Here is a 17,701-nt window from a genome sequence, read left to right as displayed (position 1 = left end):
CTTTTATCCATATCCCATTTTTTGTTACTTAAACTTTGGCATTTTGGAGGGGATTATTTTTTGGGGCTAAATAATAAAATAAAAAGGGAATAGACGTTTTTGTAATAATACCATTAAGAAAAACAAAAGGTGATTATAATAACAAACAAACAAACAACTATGATTAGTTATATTATTACATAAAAACACAGTAAAAAGATAGTTTAAAGAATAACTTAGGTTGATTCTTCTTTCTTTTCTTCTTCTTCAACAACAGGTGCTTCCTCTTCTTCAGCATCAGCAGCATCACCACCATTGGCAGCAACTACTTCATCATCTTTTGGAATTCTAGCATCAATGGCAATATCAACAATGATTTCACGACCATTAATTTCTTGACCATTAAATTCTTCCACAGCTTTCTTTTGAACTTCTTCACTAGAAAATTTAACAAATGCAATACCTTTATTAAAAGGTCTTTGATTAGTACCTTTTTTTAAAATATGAAGAGGGATTTTTCTAGTTGGAACATGAATCCATTTTGGTTTTAAATCTTTAAAAAGATTATTTAAAGTTTTAACATTAACTTTATAATCTAAATTTGTAATAAAAATAGTGTCTGTTGATGCTTTACCTTCTGGAACTTTTTCTTCTCCATTAGTAGTTGAATCTTTAACTTTTTTAACTGGTCTTTCCTTAGCTGGAGTTGCAGTTTTAGCAGTTGCAGCAGCAGCTTCAGCTTTTTCTTTATCAGCTTTTTTCTTTTCTTCCTTTTTAGCTTTATAAATTTCTATTCTTTCCTTTTTTTCTTCTTCAGTTGGAGGTGGAACTGCTTTTTTAATAAAAATATTTCTTCTTTGAAATTTCTTACCATTATATTCTTCAATTGCTTTATCAGCTTCATCCTTTGATTCAAATTGAACAAATGCAAATCCTAAATGTCTTTTAAAAGTTCTTTCACCACGTTTAGTTTCTTTAAATGGAATTTGAACTTCAGTACTATAATTGTTTGTTAGTATTATCCCTTATTTATCAGTCTTAATGATATTACGTGGGTGGATGGGTAACTGTTCACTTGATTTGTAAATGTGGAGAAATATAAATTCAGAGTGGAGACCCAAAATAGGAACTCCACCCCTCATAAAAACCATCCATACCGCAACACACACACACCATATATAATATCAGACTATAATTAACCATTTTTAGTTAAAATTGGGTAGTTAGATTATACATACACTTTTAAACCTTCGAATAATTCTTTTAATTCATCTTCAGTTGCTTTGAAGTCGACATTACTGACATAGATTCTATCTTCAATGATAGGTTTAACCACTTTAATTGATTCTTCAGTAGACATGATTGGGGATAATGTTAGTTAAGATTATTATTTCTGTTTTAAAATACAATTGATAGATGATAGAACGATGGGGATGATGATAATTAAGTTAAAATGATCTTCAGGTCGTTCGTATATGATGATATAACGTATGTGGTTGTTGATTTCTTAGGATGGATTCAAAAATGGGATAAGTTCACTTATTTTATTTCACTCCTTTTAATTTCAATTTAATTTCAATTCAATTCAATTCAATTCAATGGGTTTCCAAATTAATTATTTCCTCAATCAGATAGCACAAGAGTGATGACAATGATTGACTTTGGGATTGATTAATTGTTCTAGTTAATTATAGATAATACAAGAAAGCAGAAAGAAAGAAAGGAGAAGTGAAATAGAAAAATGTGGAAATTTTTACTATTTGGTCGTTTGTTCAACTTCTCTCTTTCACACTGAAAAAAAAGATCGTTCAACTTTTTTTTGGTAAGCGTGACATTTTAAAACTGTCTCTCTCCTGACTATAAATCTACAAACCATAGCACCCTTAACCTGGTTGTCTACAGTGTAAGGAGGTTACTTTGGTACTAGAACCAAGTACACGTTGGGTCGTACTGTCCATTCAATTACGACTATTATATATCTAATTTTACTGTACGTTGTATGTTCCCTTCCCTAATTGATTTACGTGTTAATAATAATAGTTCAAATTGCCACCCATAATTAATTTTCTCTCTCCTTAATATTTCCTCGATCGAACAAAACAGTGGACCGACAAACCGAATTATAGATTTTCACGTGACTTTCCTAATTCGGTAAGTCGTATTATAGCTATACTAATTAGTTATATTGTTATATTATGGTTTGATTATTGATCAGCATCGATTAGATCATATGTTAGAGATCATGAATATGATTTAAACAATTGCTGTATGATCTTAACATTGTTTAAATATACTATAATGCATTCATATCAAAGTATGTCTACAATACAATCATACCATCTATAAATATTACTACAATTAATCTTCATAGATACTACTACAGTCTATCATAATCGAGGATCTACACTCTCACTAATGTTATAGGAAGAATAAATTTTTTATATATTTTCATATATGACCATATATATATTTATTGATAAATATGGACTATTGTAATAATTATAGTTTGGATGGTTGGTAGGTAGATGAATGATTCATGAATATATTTCAATTCTTTATAATCGTATCAAAATTGGAGTATAGATTCATGATTGGTGATTGATGGATGGAAGTATTTGATTTGATCAATCGATTGAATATCTCATTCGATTGTGAGATTTGAATTTGGTAAATTTTTAAAATGCAATAAAACGGAATAAAAATAAAGGGATACTTGAAAAGAAGGAGAAGAAGAAGAAGAAGACTAAACAACAAGCAATTTTCTAAAATGATAAATTGAATGAATTTAATGATAATGATAATGATAATAGTAATAATAATAAATGGAGAAAGTTAATGTTATATGTATTGTTGTGTGCAGTTGATTTAATTTGATTGATATATGACTTATCTATTTCAATTTGTTGAATAATCTTGGAGCAACACAATCATTGACACAATGTTGAAGATGAAAGAATTCTTCAACACAATCTTCTTTATAATGCTTTTCAGCATATCCTTCTTCTTCCAGTTCTTTAGTAACTCTTTCAATACATTCATCAAAATGATGAACATATTTCTTACAAGCTTCTGAATTCTTACACTCTTCTGATAAAGCAACCAATGGATCTTCAACTTCATCTTCATCTTCATCGTCTTCTTCTTCTTCATCATCATCACCACCAGCAGCTTCAGCTTCTGGTTCTTCTTCAGCTTCTTCGGTTTCTTCAACTGGTTCTTCTTCAGGCTAAATTAAACTTAATGTTAGTACAAATGTTTCATCATTATAACGAATTGACCACTGTCATTTGAATCAATCATAGTCCATAAGACCATAATCAATCAAAATGTTCATAGTGGTCTGTCTTCATTTCAACAATCCTCATTACAAGGATGTCCTTTATTTTAGTAATAACTTACTTCTTCAGCATAAGCAGCTGGAACAACAGCTTCTATTAAATCTCTTAAGAATGACATGGTATATAGGAAATGGATACGGGGTTGTTGTTGTTAAAGAAAACAATACAATTCTTTTTCAATTCAAATATATCAATTTTAACTTCATTAACTTTCTATTAGTTTTTTTTTTTTTCGCTGTTTTCCATTCGAGTTGTTTACCCTATAATAAACTGTAACCTATTGCAGTGTGGATGTTCTGACATATAAATGAAAAATCAAATGTTTTATTGGCTGGAAATTAATTGATCATGTGATGCGGATCAGATGATCTAGCACGTGAATGATTTTATATCAAAATGAATTAGTTACATAGATATATATATAGTATAACTAATAATTTACAATAACACAAGTCTAGTCAAAACGAAATATGATTTATTTATTTATTATTTATATCTGTTTGATTTATGATATACATATAAAAGGTACAACTAATTAAACTGAAAGTGTATTTAACAATGATAATCCCCATAAGGAATTTAAAATGATATACTTTCAAATTTAATTGGTTGGAGTAGCAGCAATTTTAGCTCTTTTAATAGCTTTAGCAGTAGATTTAGCACCAAGAATACCACCACCCCAATGTCTTCTGTTATCTTCGTATTTTTCAATGAAGTTAGCATCAATGGTTGAAACTAATTTAGCTAATTCAGCTTCATCAGCAGATTCAACTTCAGTTAAAGCAACAACAGCAGCAGTTTTTTGATGAACTAAAGTACCTAATCTAGCCTTACCTTTCACAATGGCGTATGGAACACCTAATTTCTTACATAAAGCTGGTAAAAAGACAACTAATTCAATTGGATCAACATCATTGGCAATTAAAACTAATTTAACTTTCTTGTTTTCAATTAATGAAACAACATGGTTTAAACCATATTTGACAACAACTGGTTTTGGAGAAACATCTTTGGCAGATTTACCTTCAGCAATAGCAGCAGCTTCTTTAGTTAATCTTTCTTTCTTTTCAGCAGAAGTTTCTGGTCTATATTTGTTGAATAATTTGAAAGCTTGAGAAGCAGTGTTTTTATCTAAAGTTTGTTGGAATTGAGAAATAGCCGGTGGAACTTTTAATCTTAATGATAAGATCTTCTTTTGTCTTTGTAATCTAACATATTCTGGCCATTTAACAAATCTGGATAAATTTCTTTTTGGTTGAACAGATTGACCAATACCGAAGTTCTTTGGAGTAGAATCAGTTAATGGGTTCTTGACAGTGGTAGACTTGGAGGTCTTGGCAGCTAATGGAGCTGGAGCAACTTTCTTACCTTTTGGAGCCATCTTTGATATAAGTGTTGGTTGATACTAAAGACCTTTAAAATGGTATACTGAAATTTTTTTTTATTATATTTTTTTCTTCACTATACCGTTTTGGTTCCATCACCCTCACTGTTTTGTATTGTGCGCTCATATTTCTGTCCTTAACTATGTGTCATGTGACTGGACATAGTTAATTTTGGACGCGTGCCTAGCACGTGAGTAATGTGACTGGTTTTTCTCACATATTTTTTCGTTCATCGGGGTTTGAGATTTATTGAGGTTTGGAGGTTTTGGAGGTATGGAAGTGAAATTCGGTATAGTTCCTAAATTGGTATCATTATCCTTTTATGTATGTATAAATGCCGTTAGATGTTTTTTATGGCTGCAATTAACGTAACGTTTCTATAACTACGACTTTATGCTCATGTATGTCTCAAATGTAGGTTTCAAACGTATGTCAACTAATTAGGTTAAAATAATGCCAGTTAATGATGAATATACATATTATTAACTATATAATCTAAACTATATAATTTTAATCTAACCTATTGAAAACCTTTGATAATCTTGCTTTGTTATAGAGTTCATTATTCTATAAACAATAAAAATAAAAATAAAAAGACAATAACCTGTTTAACCGTGTCTTTTCCCATAAAAATACATAAATAATAATAATAATAATAATAATAAAACCCCAAAAGAAAGAAGAAGAATAAAGAGAAGTAAGAAGCAAAGACAGCCCCTTCTCTAAGAATGAACCACAACAAAGCAAAATAAAAATAAAAAAAAGTAATCATAAATAGTAGTTAGTTTAAGTTTCAATTTCATTAGAAGTATCAATCCATCTTGGATTACACCATCCTTTAACAGTGAATTGAGCCTTTGTAAATCCTGATGTAGGTGATAATCCATGATTTAATTTACATGAATTATTAAGAATACCTGCTGGTTTGATTGATCTTACCGGATTTAAAGTTTTGGAAGTAGTTGTCCATGGTAAATAATTCCCTTGCTTTCTAGTTAAACTATAAGATCTTGAAATGACAGGACGTTGATCAACTTCAGATGATTCAGAAGATTTTTCTTCATCCTTTTCTTCGGTGATTTCTTCATCACCAACATAAACATAATCATCACAATTAATATGATTTAAGGGAGAATTATCTAATCTTGGAGCCAATATGACACTTTTCCATAATTTATCTCTGGAAATATTTGAAATTCGATAAAGATTATATTTTTGATGGAATTCAATAAGATTATCATTAATATATTGATCAATCCCATCATCATCATCGAAAACATTTAAATCATTCGTATTATTCGATAATGGTTGATTAATTAAAGTCTTAGTGATGGCTCTTGCATTATAATCCATAGCGTATAATCTTAAAAATGTTGAATTAATCCGATGATCTCTATTCTTGAATGATTTACTCGAAGGAATCTTAATAAGATCGTTATTATGATGAGTTTCTTCCTTATTGAAAGTAATTAATTCTTGTGGTTCATCTGGGATGGTGGATGTCTTGACATTTTCACTAGGTAAGATATCATCGGTTAATCTTGGAGATTCTTTAAGGAAAAATATAGGATTATTCTTAAGTAATCTCCAATTTTTCTTAATTGATTTAGTTAAATTTGAAAATACCACTGATTTAGTATTATCAGAATTTGTATCATTCTTGGATACAAATTCAATAGATTCATCAATTTGATCAGGGATAGTTCTTGGTTTTGAATCTTGTAATAATTTAGTTAATGAATCGGTTGATGGTAAAGATTTCATAACTTGAGATGTAGTATTTATATAAGAAGGAGATACGGTGGTGGTGGTAGTAGTAGTGAATATATTATTAAGATTTATTGAACTGGAATAATTTGATGATGATGATATTGATTGAATGGAAGGAGATTTAGATAAGATGGTATGTTTATGAGTTGAATATGAACTTAAGGAATAATCATCGGAGTATGAGAATGTAACTTCATCCACGTCATCTTCATCATCCTCATCATCATCATCTTCTTCTTCCTCCTCTTCTTCAAAAGATGTATCATCTAATTCATCTTCATAAAAGTATTTCTCTTGTTGATGATCATTTATAAGGGGATGATTCTTATAAGTATTCAATCTTTGATTATATAAATCTGATTTGATACTTCCAATACTAATAGATTGTTTTAAAGATTTAGAAGATTTGATTAATAAAGGGGATGATATTGATTGTTTCCTTTTCTTTTTATGGGTATTGGTAGTTATGGGAGTTAATATGGTTGATATTGATATGGGACTTGTTCCGGAGTAAGCCACTTGAGGATGGTCTATATTGATTGCCATAGTTGGGTTATGACTACTAACTGACTGTAATGAATAGATAATGGGGGGTATAATATATAGATAAATAAACTGGAATAGATAGATATTTGATTTTAAGGAGATTTCTATAAATGGGACTAAAATAGATCTCAGATAATAGATGTGAAAATAAGTAGTGTAAGGTAAATTGTTAAGGGGAGTGGGGTGGGGTTTGATTGAGTGAGTCAGTTGAAGTGGTGACAAACGATAAAAAATGTGATTAGATACGATATATATATATATAAATATATACAACTAAATCAAGATAACACGTAAGAACTCAACTATTATTTCAAGGTATCATTTAATATTTATATAATTATAGTTCAATTTAGTTAGTTTTATAAATTTTACAGAACTCTAAAATTATCGTCTAATTGAAATAGATGATGAAATGCCATTCCATTCAAAGGATGTAATGTAACCAAATTCATTCTCCTTTTAACAGAAAAGATGCTAGATTCCGCGGACTGTATACAAGAGAATCTTTCTCTATACATTAACCGCTTTGTGTCATTGAAATTTTTGAAGTGGTACGACATTTTTACGAATGAGGAAATTATTTCCTTTCGATTTTTTCTCGTCTCGTCTTTTCTTTTCTTTTGTTTTCTCTCCTTCTTTTTCTGCCTCACTCCCTCCACCACCACTTCACTTCCTCCTTACTCCTCTCCTCTCTCTGTTAATTCCCATTAACTGTTTAAAATTATTATTTGATGATTTTTGGTTTGTACATATTAAAATATTTTTATTAGCCAATTTGAATTAGGTTAGGCGAAGTACCTATGAAGTATTACATATATTGTTTGGTTAATTACCTCAAAGCTTTTAACTAGCGGCGATTGATTGATATATCAAGGCTTTTAAAAGTTAATGGTAACGGCATTTTTCTATTTTTACTTACCATTTGTTCCTTTTACAGTCGTTTTATTTGTGGGCACTTTGTTCTTAAAGATTTCCATGCAGGTCTCCTATTTATTCCTTCAATAACCGTTGAGAAATTTTATTTGTACCAGAATTCATTTGTGGTTTCTTTCTTTCTTTGTTTCTTTTTTTTTTTTGTTAGTGCTGTTCTATGGTTTATGCGTTGATTTAATTCATTTTGGGTATATTTGAATGCGCTTGTATGCAGGATGCACCAAATACAATCTTTTTATGCGACCAAAAAAAATAATAAAAATTTAAAATCTCTCAAACTGAAAAAATCCCAAGAAATGTCTGTCTGTCTGTAAGTAAGAAAAATAATTAAGAAAAATTATATTGTTTGGTGGAGGGAGTTATTTGTCTTAAGTGAAAGTGAATCTGTACTTTTTAAAGTGAATCTTTCAAGCCACGAATTAAAAAGAAATAAATAAATAAAAATGGGAACAATTCAAAAGGACGACATCCGTATGCACCGATAACAACTTCCTATTTAAGACTTATCAGCGTACTGCAGATAAGAAGATCCAGATAAATAAAAATAAATGCAACCCATCACTTACTCACTCACTGCCACTATTATTTATATAAATACGTAGTTATCATCTTGTTAGTTGTTGTTACATTTCCACAACTGTAAAACATGTGTTCTATAAAATTTGAAAAGAAAGGTATAGCCTGACTTCGGATAAACTTGGAATGAATGGATTAACTTTATGGGTACTGAAATTCTCTACTATATAATTGATCGTTACTTTATTTACTTATCAGTTAGGTAGCACTATGAAAAGAAAAAATATGTAACTTGTAATTATACCACTCACCATCATCATGAATAGGTCAGTTGATAACATAGTCTAACGTTAAATGGTTATGTAATGATATTAGATGGTTATAATCATTCATCGTTGTCATCATCATCATCTACTCCATCCCTGTCTTTATCGTCATGAGATAACAACTTTATTCTTCTCACAGTCTTTTCTTTTTTCTATCATATGATCTGTTACTCCCCTCCCTTACTACGTATTAATTACGTATGGCAGAGATGGCTATCAAATGATTACGGTTTACGATACTGACACAAATTAAAATTTATAGATTTAAATCTTAACCATTCCATTGCAAAATATAATCATACTCTTTCTCTTTCTCTTTCTCCCATCTTCAAACCTTATAGATTATAGACAAACCAATACAATATCATGGGATCAATGTATAACCATGATTATACCATCCGTTTCCTTCATGATTATTTCCCCCAACTATGTCCTGATCTAATCCTAGAAATTAATCAATATCTACCTATGGAATATGTCATATTATGGTTAATTGATCTACCTGCCATTCAATCTAGTTTACTCGCTCATTATAGTAATACCACCATCACATATGCTAACGATACACCATTCACAAGTTCTACTAATCCTCAAACTAATGAGATTTTATTAAGACGATTTTTGAAATATTTCATTCCAAGACGGGTATTTCTTAATGATATTGATATTTTAAAATTACCATCAACCGTATTTCAATGTAATGAGATCTATTTTAATTGTAAGGATGATTTGCATCCAAATGAAATCACATTTGAAGATTTATCATCATTATGTCAGATTAAAGGAATCAAAGGTTTATCATTTAAATTATCAGGTACAACACCTACAAATACTGAATCCAATATATTTTATAACTCCCAATTAAAAACTTTAAAACATGATTTTGATTCATTCAGTTTATGTGATTATAAATTACCCCCTACATTAGAAACTTTAACTACGATATGGTCCCCCAATATTAATTCATCAATCATACCAAACTTAACCAATTTAACTATTTTCATTCCTCCTTATTTACATAATACTTATCCGGTCACCACTCTTCCATCCACCTTAATCAATTTAGAAATCATATCTCAATACGGTAATAATAGTTTCCCCTTTATAGTATCTGATGAAAATGAATGGCCACCATTATTACAATCAGTTAAAGTCAGTCTGCCTCATGATACCGTTCCTGAAGTTACGATTTGGCCTCATGATTTACAAACTGCCGATTTCGGATGTGGAACAGTAACTTTACCTACCATTCAAACTTTACCTCAAAAAGTTGAATCATTAAGTTTTGGTACCGTTATGGAAGATGATATTATTGATTTCCCGCCTAATTTACATACTTTAACCTGTGGAATTGTCGATAGAACTGTGTTTTTAAAATTACCCATTGGAAGTGCATTATTTCAAAATTTAAAAGTCCTTGAATTAGTTAATTCTTATTTAACATATGAAGAAGTTTCTGTTGATTGGCATTTATTCACGGGATTAGAGTCTTTAACGTTCAATAGAAGAGATGTATCATCATTCACCAAATGTGAATTACCTCCTCCAAACCTTATCGAATTAAATATCATTGAATGTTATTATTCATTCCAAACTCCATGGAAATGGCCTATATTCACCAAGAAATCAGCCTTCCCCAAATTAACCAAATTAAATTTCAATCTCGTATCCATGATTGATCTTGTTCCTGAAGTGGTCTTCCCTCCTAAATTAGAATACTTCCAATTCACATCATGTGTATCAATGTTTTGCGTCACACCCGAAATATATAATCATGAACATTTAACCCATTTAAAGATCTTCGATACTAATGCGGTTAAATTCTTTAATAATGGTAAGAATGATCAAAGAGGGAAATCGAATTTACAACATCTTGAAATCCTGAGTTATGTATTTTCATTCTACGTGCATAGTGTCGAGGGTGGATCGTATGATTTATTATATGATCAAATCGAATGGAGATTCGGAAGACATATTAAAAAGAGATATTATGATTCTCAAGAAACTTATATCATTGAGTTTGATTCGGATTTATAAAATTAATCCGTCATTGTTTTTATATTTTTTTATTTATTTTATTTTATTTTATTTATTGGTAGGTCTGGAATAATTTTTAATTAATACACTTAATCTATAACATTCTTCTAGTCTGTAATGGTTCGTTATCGTTATCATAATCAAATTCATCTAATTCGAAATCATCATCTCCTCCTCCATCTCTTGCTTCTTGTTGAGCATCAAATACAGGTTCATATCGAGTAGTATCAGTTGCTTTTATAGATCCACCATAAAATTCAACAAACAATTGATCAATATCTTCCAATTCAACTCCTTTAGTCTCAGGATAAAACCAAATAACCACAAAGATACTTATAATACAACTTGAAGCCGGTAATAAATACATTTTCCACCCAATTTGTTCTTGTAAAATAGGAGTTAATTGTCCCACAATATAATTCGCTAACCAATTAGTCGCCACACTTAATGATACCCCTTTAGCTCTAATCGCCAATGGATAAACTTCAGGGGGGATTAAAAATCCAATCGGTCCCCAACTATATCCAAATGATGCATTATAAATTATAACCAATACCGCCACCATAGTAGGAGTATATGATTTATTTAACCACATGATTAACGATACTAATGAAAGACAAATCCCCATTGAAAGTCCACCACTGATTAAGATCGGTTTTCTTCCCCATTTATCCACGATAAACCAAGGTGGAATCGTACTTAAAAGATAGATTATCCCATTTATACCTGTCATTAATAACGCGTAAGAATCATTAAATCCAGCTTCTTCAAATACTAATGGGGCATAATATGAAATAATATTAATCCCATTTAATTGAGCAAATCCTAACGCAGAACATCCAATGAAGATACGAGATCTATAATTTTTAAACATATTTTTCCAACTTCTTTCTGATTTAGGAATTAAGATACGTTCTTGTAAGATGGAATTTTTGATCATGAAGAATTCCTTTTGAGGTTTATCATCATCGGGATGAGAATCATATAATAAGGCTAATACATTCAAACCTTGTTGATCTTGATCTACATCCAATAACCATCTTGGAGATTCAACAATGAAAAAACCTCCGATTAATAATATAATAGCAATCAAGACTTGAATGAATAAAGGTAATCTCCAACTTACATTTGACCAGAATTTAGATTCTTCAGGATTAGAAGGTTGAATGAAATAACTAAAATAATCCACCCAAACTGAAAGACAATACCCCACAATATTACCCGTGAATTCCACACATACTAATTTGCCTCTTTCTTCACTTGGACTAATTTCACATTGATAGGATGGGACAATAGTAGATAAGATCCCAACTCCAAATCCTGAAAATACTCTTCCCACTCCAAATACCCATAAATTAGGAGCGAATGATTGCAATATCCCACCAATTATGAAAATAAATGTCCCCACTAAAACGGTTCTCTTCCTTCCAATCATATCAGACATTTTAGCCACTAACAAAGAAGATATCATAGCCCCAATTTCTAAGATTGAAATAACAAGACCTATTTCTGATTTAGAGGGATAATCGAAATAATGATTGAAAGTTCGAAAGGTAAGAATACCAGAACATACTCCTTGTTCATATCCGAATAATGATACAAATAAAGAAACGAATGCTGATGTGAAATAAACGAGAAATGTTCCTTTAAATTTCAAGTTTGACGTGTATTGTTTGGTATGGAAGTTGATATGACTGTATGAATTACCAAAATCATCCATGAATTCAGTACTTGAAGTAGATGATGAACCAAGTAAAGTGGATGAATGGGAATGTTGCTGTGAAGTATTGAATTTTATAGGATCATACAAATCATCATCTTCATCGTCATCCCCGTCTCCCTCTTCTTCATCATCATATGTCATCTCTCGCTTTTCTGAAGACGGTCTAGCCATATCCTGAATAACAATCTTTGGAATCAAAGTTGCAGGAGTGGTTGTATCATGAATGGTATTGGTTGTAATCAATGGTGTCACATGAGAATCTCGATTGAAAAGTAAGTTATTCTCGTCAGAGAATGGATCCTCATCATGTTTACTATTCACCTTGTTATTATGATCTGTCATTATGATATTATCATATCTGTAAAGACCTAATAGCTTATAAATTGATAATGGTTATAACTTTATAACTGTGCCTTTGTTTAACTGTCTGTCTGGGCTTGGATTGTATTTTATATCTTTTGTGTCTGATTTTTTTTTTGTCGCATTTATTTTTGTCTGATTTAATTATCTGATTATATGACGTAATCAGTGGGGGGGACAATTAAAAAAAAGATCTATGCCGACAATCTTTACATACCACAAATCAAAGCTTCTTTTTTTTTTTTGCAATTATCTAATATTGGTTGCTAATTTGGTTCAAACTAGGTACAAGTACAAACTAGATTTAATAAACTTAAGAATATATATTTATTTTTGATTTCCTTTTCTTCATAAATTAATGAATAAATATTAATGTCTATACACAGAATAAATTATTTTATAGATAAATATTGTAATAATAGTAAAAAATGAAAACAAATAAACAAACAGCAGATAACATATTAATGAAACTTTATCTAACAATCTATCTATTTGGAACGTTTCAAATAACTATCGATATAAAAAGCAGCGAATAATCCTGTTAAAGGAGTTAAATAAGCCACGTTGATTAAAATTGGTAAAGCTTGATCAGGAGTATTTATACAACTTATAATTTTTAAATTTTCATTATCAGAAGTATCCACAATCCAAATGAAAGCGTGTAAGATGGCAATGGATCCACCCACTACGAATTGAGTGATTTGTAATGAAGTTAACATTCTTTTAAAGAGAATTGGAACTCTAATATGTAAACAACTTAATGAAAAGTAAAAATACATTAAAGAATGAATGAAAGAATTAAACACGACAAAGATCCAAATAGGTGGAGATTGGAATCTAATACCTGCCCACATACACATCATAGCACCAGAATGATGATAACTTTGTAATAAAGATGATGGTCTTCCCTTTAAAAGAATAATGATAGTATCTAAAACTTCATAAAATTTTGAAATATAAAACCACCAACCAAAGATTTCTAAATTATGTTGACCAACTTTATCAATCACTAATTTAGAAAAGATACCTTGATTTGAATCACAAATAGATTGGAAAAAAATTTCAAAATTTAAATTTTTAAAATTTATAGTGGAAGAATTAAGACTATTAAGTGATTCTACAAAATTTGGTAAGATTTGACCTTTAAATAATTCCATATTACTGACAATTGATGAAGTCATACCAATAAAAGTCCAAACTGAATAAACACATAAGAAAACATTATGTAAAAACACAAAGATTTTAAATAACGATGATTTAGCAATACAATATGGAGCAGCTGGTAATCTTGAATTTGAAGTAGGTTTTGACCCCGTTTTCTTTTCATGATTTTGATTTTGATTTTGATTTTGATTTTGATTTTGATTTTGATTAGCTTTTCTAATTTGACGATTAACAATGATTGGATTAATGAAATGAACGGATGAGAAGTAAACTATAGCAATAGTTAAAGGAGTCATGACGTTCATGGAAGCATCGAAAATCGAAGTTAAAAATGCATTACCAAAAGGTGATTCAGGTATAGGGGTATCTAAAGTTGGTAAATGCCAGGCATCAAAGTTTGGTAACCCAAACTTGACCAATTTAGAATTGACAATATCCATAGTTGAGATATAGAGTTGAACTTAATGAATGAAGGAAAACAACGAAAGAAGGGTAGGGTCTATAGCAAAGAATTTAAATGAAATTGAAAGTTGAAAGTTGATTTTATAAAAATAGTGAAAAATTTGGACTTTCCCTATTTCTGTTATTATTTTTTTTTTGTGTGCGTCGCTGTCTGAAATGGGGACTTGCCTAATTAAGAAATCAGTTTAAAAGTTTTGTTTGCAAAAAAGCTTTTTAGTTAATCTAATCTAATTAGTGGGTTGCAGTATGGTAGTATATAGATTATAATTATATGTGTCTATGGGGTGATTACAGATAGTTAATTATACTAGAGGTAACTCTCACTTAGCACTACTTAAAACAGTTAAGCATCAGAAGACATTAAAAAAAATATCTTATTTTAAATAGCAATAATTTTTATTTTGCGTTCAAAAAAGGATGTTAAAATTTATGTTTATTTTTTTTTTCTGGTATAGATTTTGTTGAGGAACAATTTGATTTTGGTTGGGCTTTTTTTGAGACAAAAAAAAAATGGGGAGTTATTTGTACCGAGGATAAAGTCATGTGATGTGTCATGTGTGTTTGATCATGTGATTTATAACCCCTTAACAGTCTTTTGTAAGATTTTATTTTTTAATCTAAAACTTTAAAACATCTGACACAAACAAACAAAATAAATAAATAGATAAATGATTGATCATATTTTTCAGTTTGAAACAAACCCTTGATAGCAGGATATCCATTTATATATAAAGGAAAAAGTCAACCACTAACTTTTATGATTTATCAATATCTTCCAAATCTAATGATCCTGGACAGTTTTTGGGTCGATAGCAATTCCAATATTTGATTTGTTCGTTAATCATTTGATAGTTGCACTAACAGTTTCATATCTATTTAGGAACCCCCTTATGATTTACTAACTAATTGACAAATAAAGTGAATATGCCATCTGTTATAAAGCCTGTTTTATGTCTACAAGCGATTGCTTCTCTGAATAGTTGTGAAAATATATGAATACTAACCATGTTAATCTTATATATATACTTATTTTAATACTAACTTATGATCTAGCAAAATAGATGGCTTTTGTTTTCTATTGTGTTGAATGTACAATTTATATTATATCTATATTGATTCTCATCATTTGTAAGTTCATTTCTCTTTATTTTTACCTCATATAATTTAAGGACCCTCATCAATCAAAGTGTGTTATGAAACACGCTCAGTACTAACTAAAAAATAAGTATAAATATAAATTTAAATCTCAATTTTTTCTTTTTCAATTTTTTCATTTTTTCATTTCTTACTCTGTGGGTGGTATTGAATACTTTACCTTATAGTAAGACATAAGTATATGCTTCTCTTACAAATAAATGGAATGATTTTTTTAATCTCTTAACGTCTATTTAGGATAACTGTTTTATTAACAAGTATTTAGGAATGAAGTTTATGAATTTGATTTGAGCTTCTTATTAGGTCGTATAGTCGGAAAGATCAAATAGTTCTGACATTAAATATCTTACTAACCTTTCATTTATATTTAGAGAATTGATATATCTGGTAACTTTCCTTGTCAAATATATATAGTTCGTTGTTGTTGAGTTCTCAGAAATGTTTATAATAAATGTTTTAATTTTAAATTATTAATATCAATTTGTAAGTCCTCTGTTTAATCGTATATGTAAAAATCTCTTGTTTAAACTAATTTCTATTCTTCTTTCTTCAAGATTAGATGACATGGTAATGTGTTGTTGTTAATGTAATAAGTACTTCATTGTACTTTTGGAATACATTTCATTTTTAACGTTCATGATCTATTTAGCTTTAGGTTTATTAAATTACTAACAACTTTATAACTTCTATTGTTATTGAATTAGCAGAATCATTAACTTCGTTAAGAATAATTTATGTATATCTTTTAATTATTATTATTCATTGTAGTGATTTGATAGTATGTAGCAACTCTAATAAATTGACCTTAATTCTACAATTGATCAAATAATAACAATCTCCATTATTGTTATATTTTATGGTTTACCCGCTGTTGCAAATATTTTAAAAAACTATAAATAAAATTCAAAATCTCTCAATTTAATTATTTTCCATTTCCATTTTCTTTTCTTTAGAAAAGACTGGTTTCCTTTCATGATTTGATGTTTCAACGATTTGTGTATTGTTTATATCAATTATTTATTTAGGAAATTACTTTATTAACGATATATAGTTCATCAGCTTATTTCCAAACTTATGTCAACAACGTGTAAATCCAATATTGTTTCTGAAAAGGATAATGAATTTTTAAAAAATTATTATACCAATATATTATACTATATTATTATCTATCACCATGTAAGCAACTCTTATCAAGGTCAATTTACATTTTAATCTCATTCAAACCATCGTGTAATTGTCCATGTTAATCATTTCTTTTACGTTCATCCCTGTTTTACATTTTCACTCTCATTTTGACCACATAAGCGATGATATTTTCCTTAAAAAAAATTATAAATAAGCGTTTAAAATCATTTAATTTACAACTTTCCTTTAAACTATTACTTTATTAAGTAACTTTGTATGAATTTTTTAAATTTATTTAGTATGATTTGTTAACTGTATATTGATTATAGTTAATCATGTTTACTAACTGTATGGAAAGTGAAAATTATGTACATGCTAATTATATATTGCGAAGAGAGGTTGAAAGGTATTAGAGTTTAATGTATACTAATTATTTATTTATTTATTCATATATGCTTTATAAAGCAAATTGTAGAATGTTAAGCAGTTCCATTTAGATCGTATTCTATTCATTCTTTTGATTGATTGATCTTAATTAACTATTTGTATCTAGCGTGACCATTCTCAAACTAAAATTTTTCTTGGTGTTGCAAATCGGTAAAAAAAACTATAAATAAGAGACAAAATCTCTCTTTTTAAAACATTTTCCTTATTTTTCCTTTCCATTGCATTTTGGTTTATGTTTGAAACGTTTATTCAAAAAGATGTGTTAAGCATCTCTAATGAAATGCTTTAAATGTTATCTGATCTATTAACAAACTATTTAGGATTTCATTTCTAACCATTTAGGTTTAGGCTTTTAACAACAAATAATGCGCCGCATTTGCCTGATAGGATTTCTGAGATCTCTCCTTTCCTTGTTGGAAAGCATGTTTGATTCGC

At 29.3% G+C, this 17,701-nt stretch overlaps 7 protein-coding genes across 7 annotated transcripts; 1 reads left to right on the top strand and 6 right to left on the bottom strand. All coding sequences in view use genetic code 12, as the record gives it.

Moving 5' to 3' along the window:
* Positions 1-215: 215 nt before the first annotated feature.
* On the bottom strand, positions 216-1,339 carry SBP1 (Sbp1p; the record flags this gene model as incomplete). Its single annotated transcript, XM_064907745.1, has 2 exons — positions 216-978; positions 1,218-1,339. The coding sequence occupies 2 exons, from the start codon at positions 1,337-1,339 to the stop codon at positions 216-218; spliced, it is 885 nt and encodes a 294-aa protein (XP_064764659.1).
* Positions 1,340-2,396: 1,057 nt separating this feature from the next.
* On the bottom strand, positions 2,397-3,570 carry DFJ63DRAFT_316595 (ubiquinol--cytochrome-c reductase subunit 6). The gene is made up of 2 exons (XM_064906711.1): positions 3,379-3,570; positions 2,397-3,205 (listed from the first exon to the last, which is right to left on the bottom strand). Exons 1-2 carry the CDS (start codon positions 3,433-3,435, stop codon positions 2,870-2,872), a joined length of 393 nt encoding a protein of 130 aa, XP_064764658.1. The 5' UTR covers positions 3,436-3,570; the 3' UTR covers positions 2,397-2,869.
* A 200-nt stretch (positions 3,571-3,770) lies between these two features.
* RPL8B (60S ribosomal protein eL8) lies at positions 3,771-4,754 on the bottom strand. The gene has a single exon (XM_064906710.1). It carries the CDS (start codon positions 4,696-4,698, stop codon positions 3,919-3,921), a length of 780 nt encoding a protein of 259 aa, XP_064764657.1. The 5' UTR covers positions 4,699-4,754; the 3' UTR covers positions 3,771-3,918.
* A 418-nt stretch (positions 4,755-5,172) lies between these two features.
* DFJ63DRAFT_20500 (uncharacterized protein) lies at positions 5,173-7,254 on the bottom strand. The gene has a single exon (XM_064903960.1). The coding sequence runs from the start codon at positions 7,016-7,018 to the stop codon at positions 5,489-5,491; it is 1,530 nt and encodes a 509-aa protein (XP_064764656.1). The 5' UTR covers positions 7,019-7,254; the 3' UTR covers positions 5,173-5,488.
* Positions 7,255-9,159: 1,905 nt separating this feature from the next.
* DFJ63DRAFT_332808 (uncharacterized protein) lies at positions 9,160-10,830 on the top strand (the record flags this gene model as incomplete). The annotated part of the gene is made up of 1 exon (XM_064907744.1): positions 9,160-10,830. The coding sequence occupies one exon, from the start codon at positions 9,160-9,162 to the stop codon at positions 10,828-10,830; it is 1,671 nt and encodes a 556-aa protein (XP_064764655.1).
* Positions 10,831-10,877: 47 nt separating this feature from the next.
* On the bottom strand, positions 10,878-13,002 carry HGT5 (Hgt5p). Its single transcript, XM_064903937.1, has one exon. It carries the CDS (start codon positions 12,893-12,895, stop codon positions 10,925-10,927), a length of 1,971 nt encoding a protein of 656 aa, XP_064764654.1. The 5' UTR covers positions 12,896-13,002; the 3' UTR covers positions 10,878-10,924.
* Positions 13,003-13,242: 240 nt separating this feature from the next.
* Positions 13,243-14,286, bottom strand: DFJ63DRAFT_316591 (uncharacterized protein). Its single transcript, XM_064906709.1, has one exon. It carries the CDS (start codon positions 14,092-14,094, stop codon positions 13,402-13,404), a length of 693 nt encoding a protein of 230 aa, XP_064764653.1. The 5' UTR covers positions 14,095-14,286; the 3' UTR covers positions 13,243-13,401.
* Positions 14,287-17,701: the final 3,415 nt, after the last annotated feature.

The sequence above is a fragment of the Scheffersomyces coipomensis genome (genome assembly GCF_036884675.1).
Source record: "Scheffersomyces coipomensis strain NRRL Y-17651 chromosome Unknown DFJ63scaffold_1, whole genome shotgun sequence".
Lineage (NCBI taxonomy): Eukaryota > Fungi > Ascomycota > Pichiomycetes > Serinales > Debaryomycetaceae > Scheffersomyces > Scheffersomyces coipomensis.
This window is presented reverse-complemented; position numbering and strand designations above follow the sequence as displayed.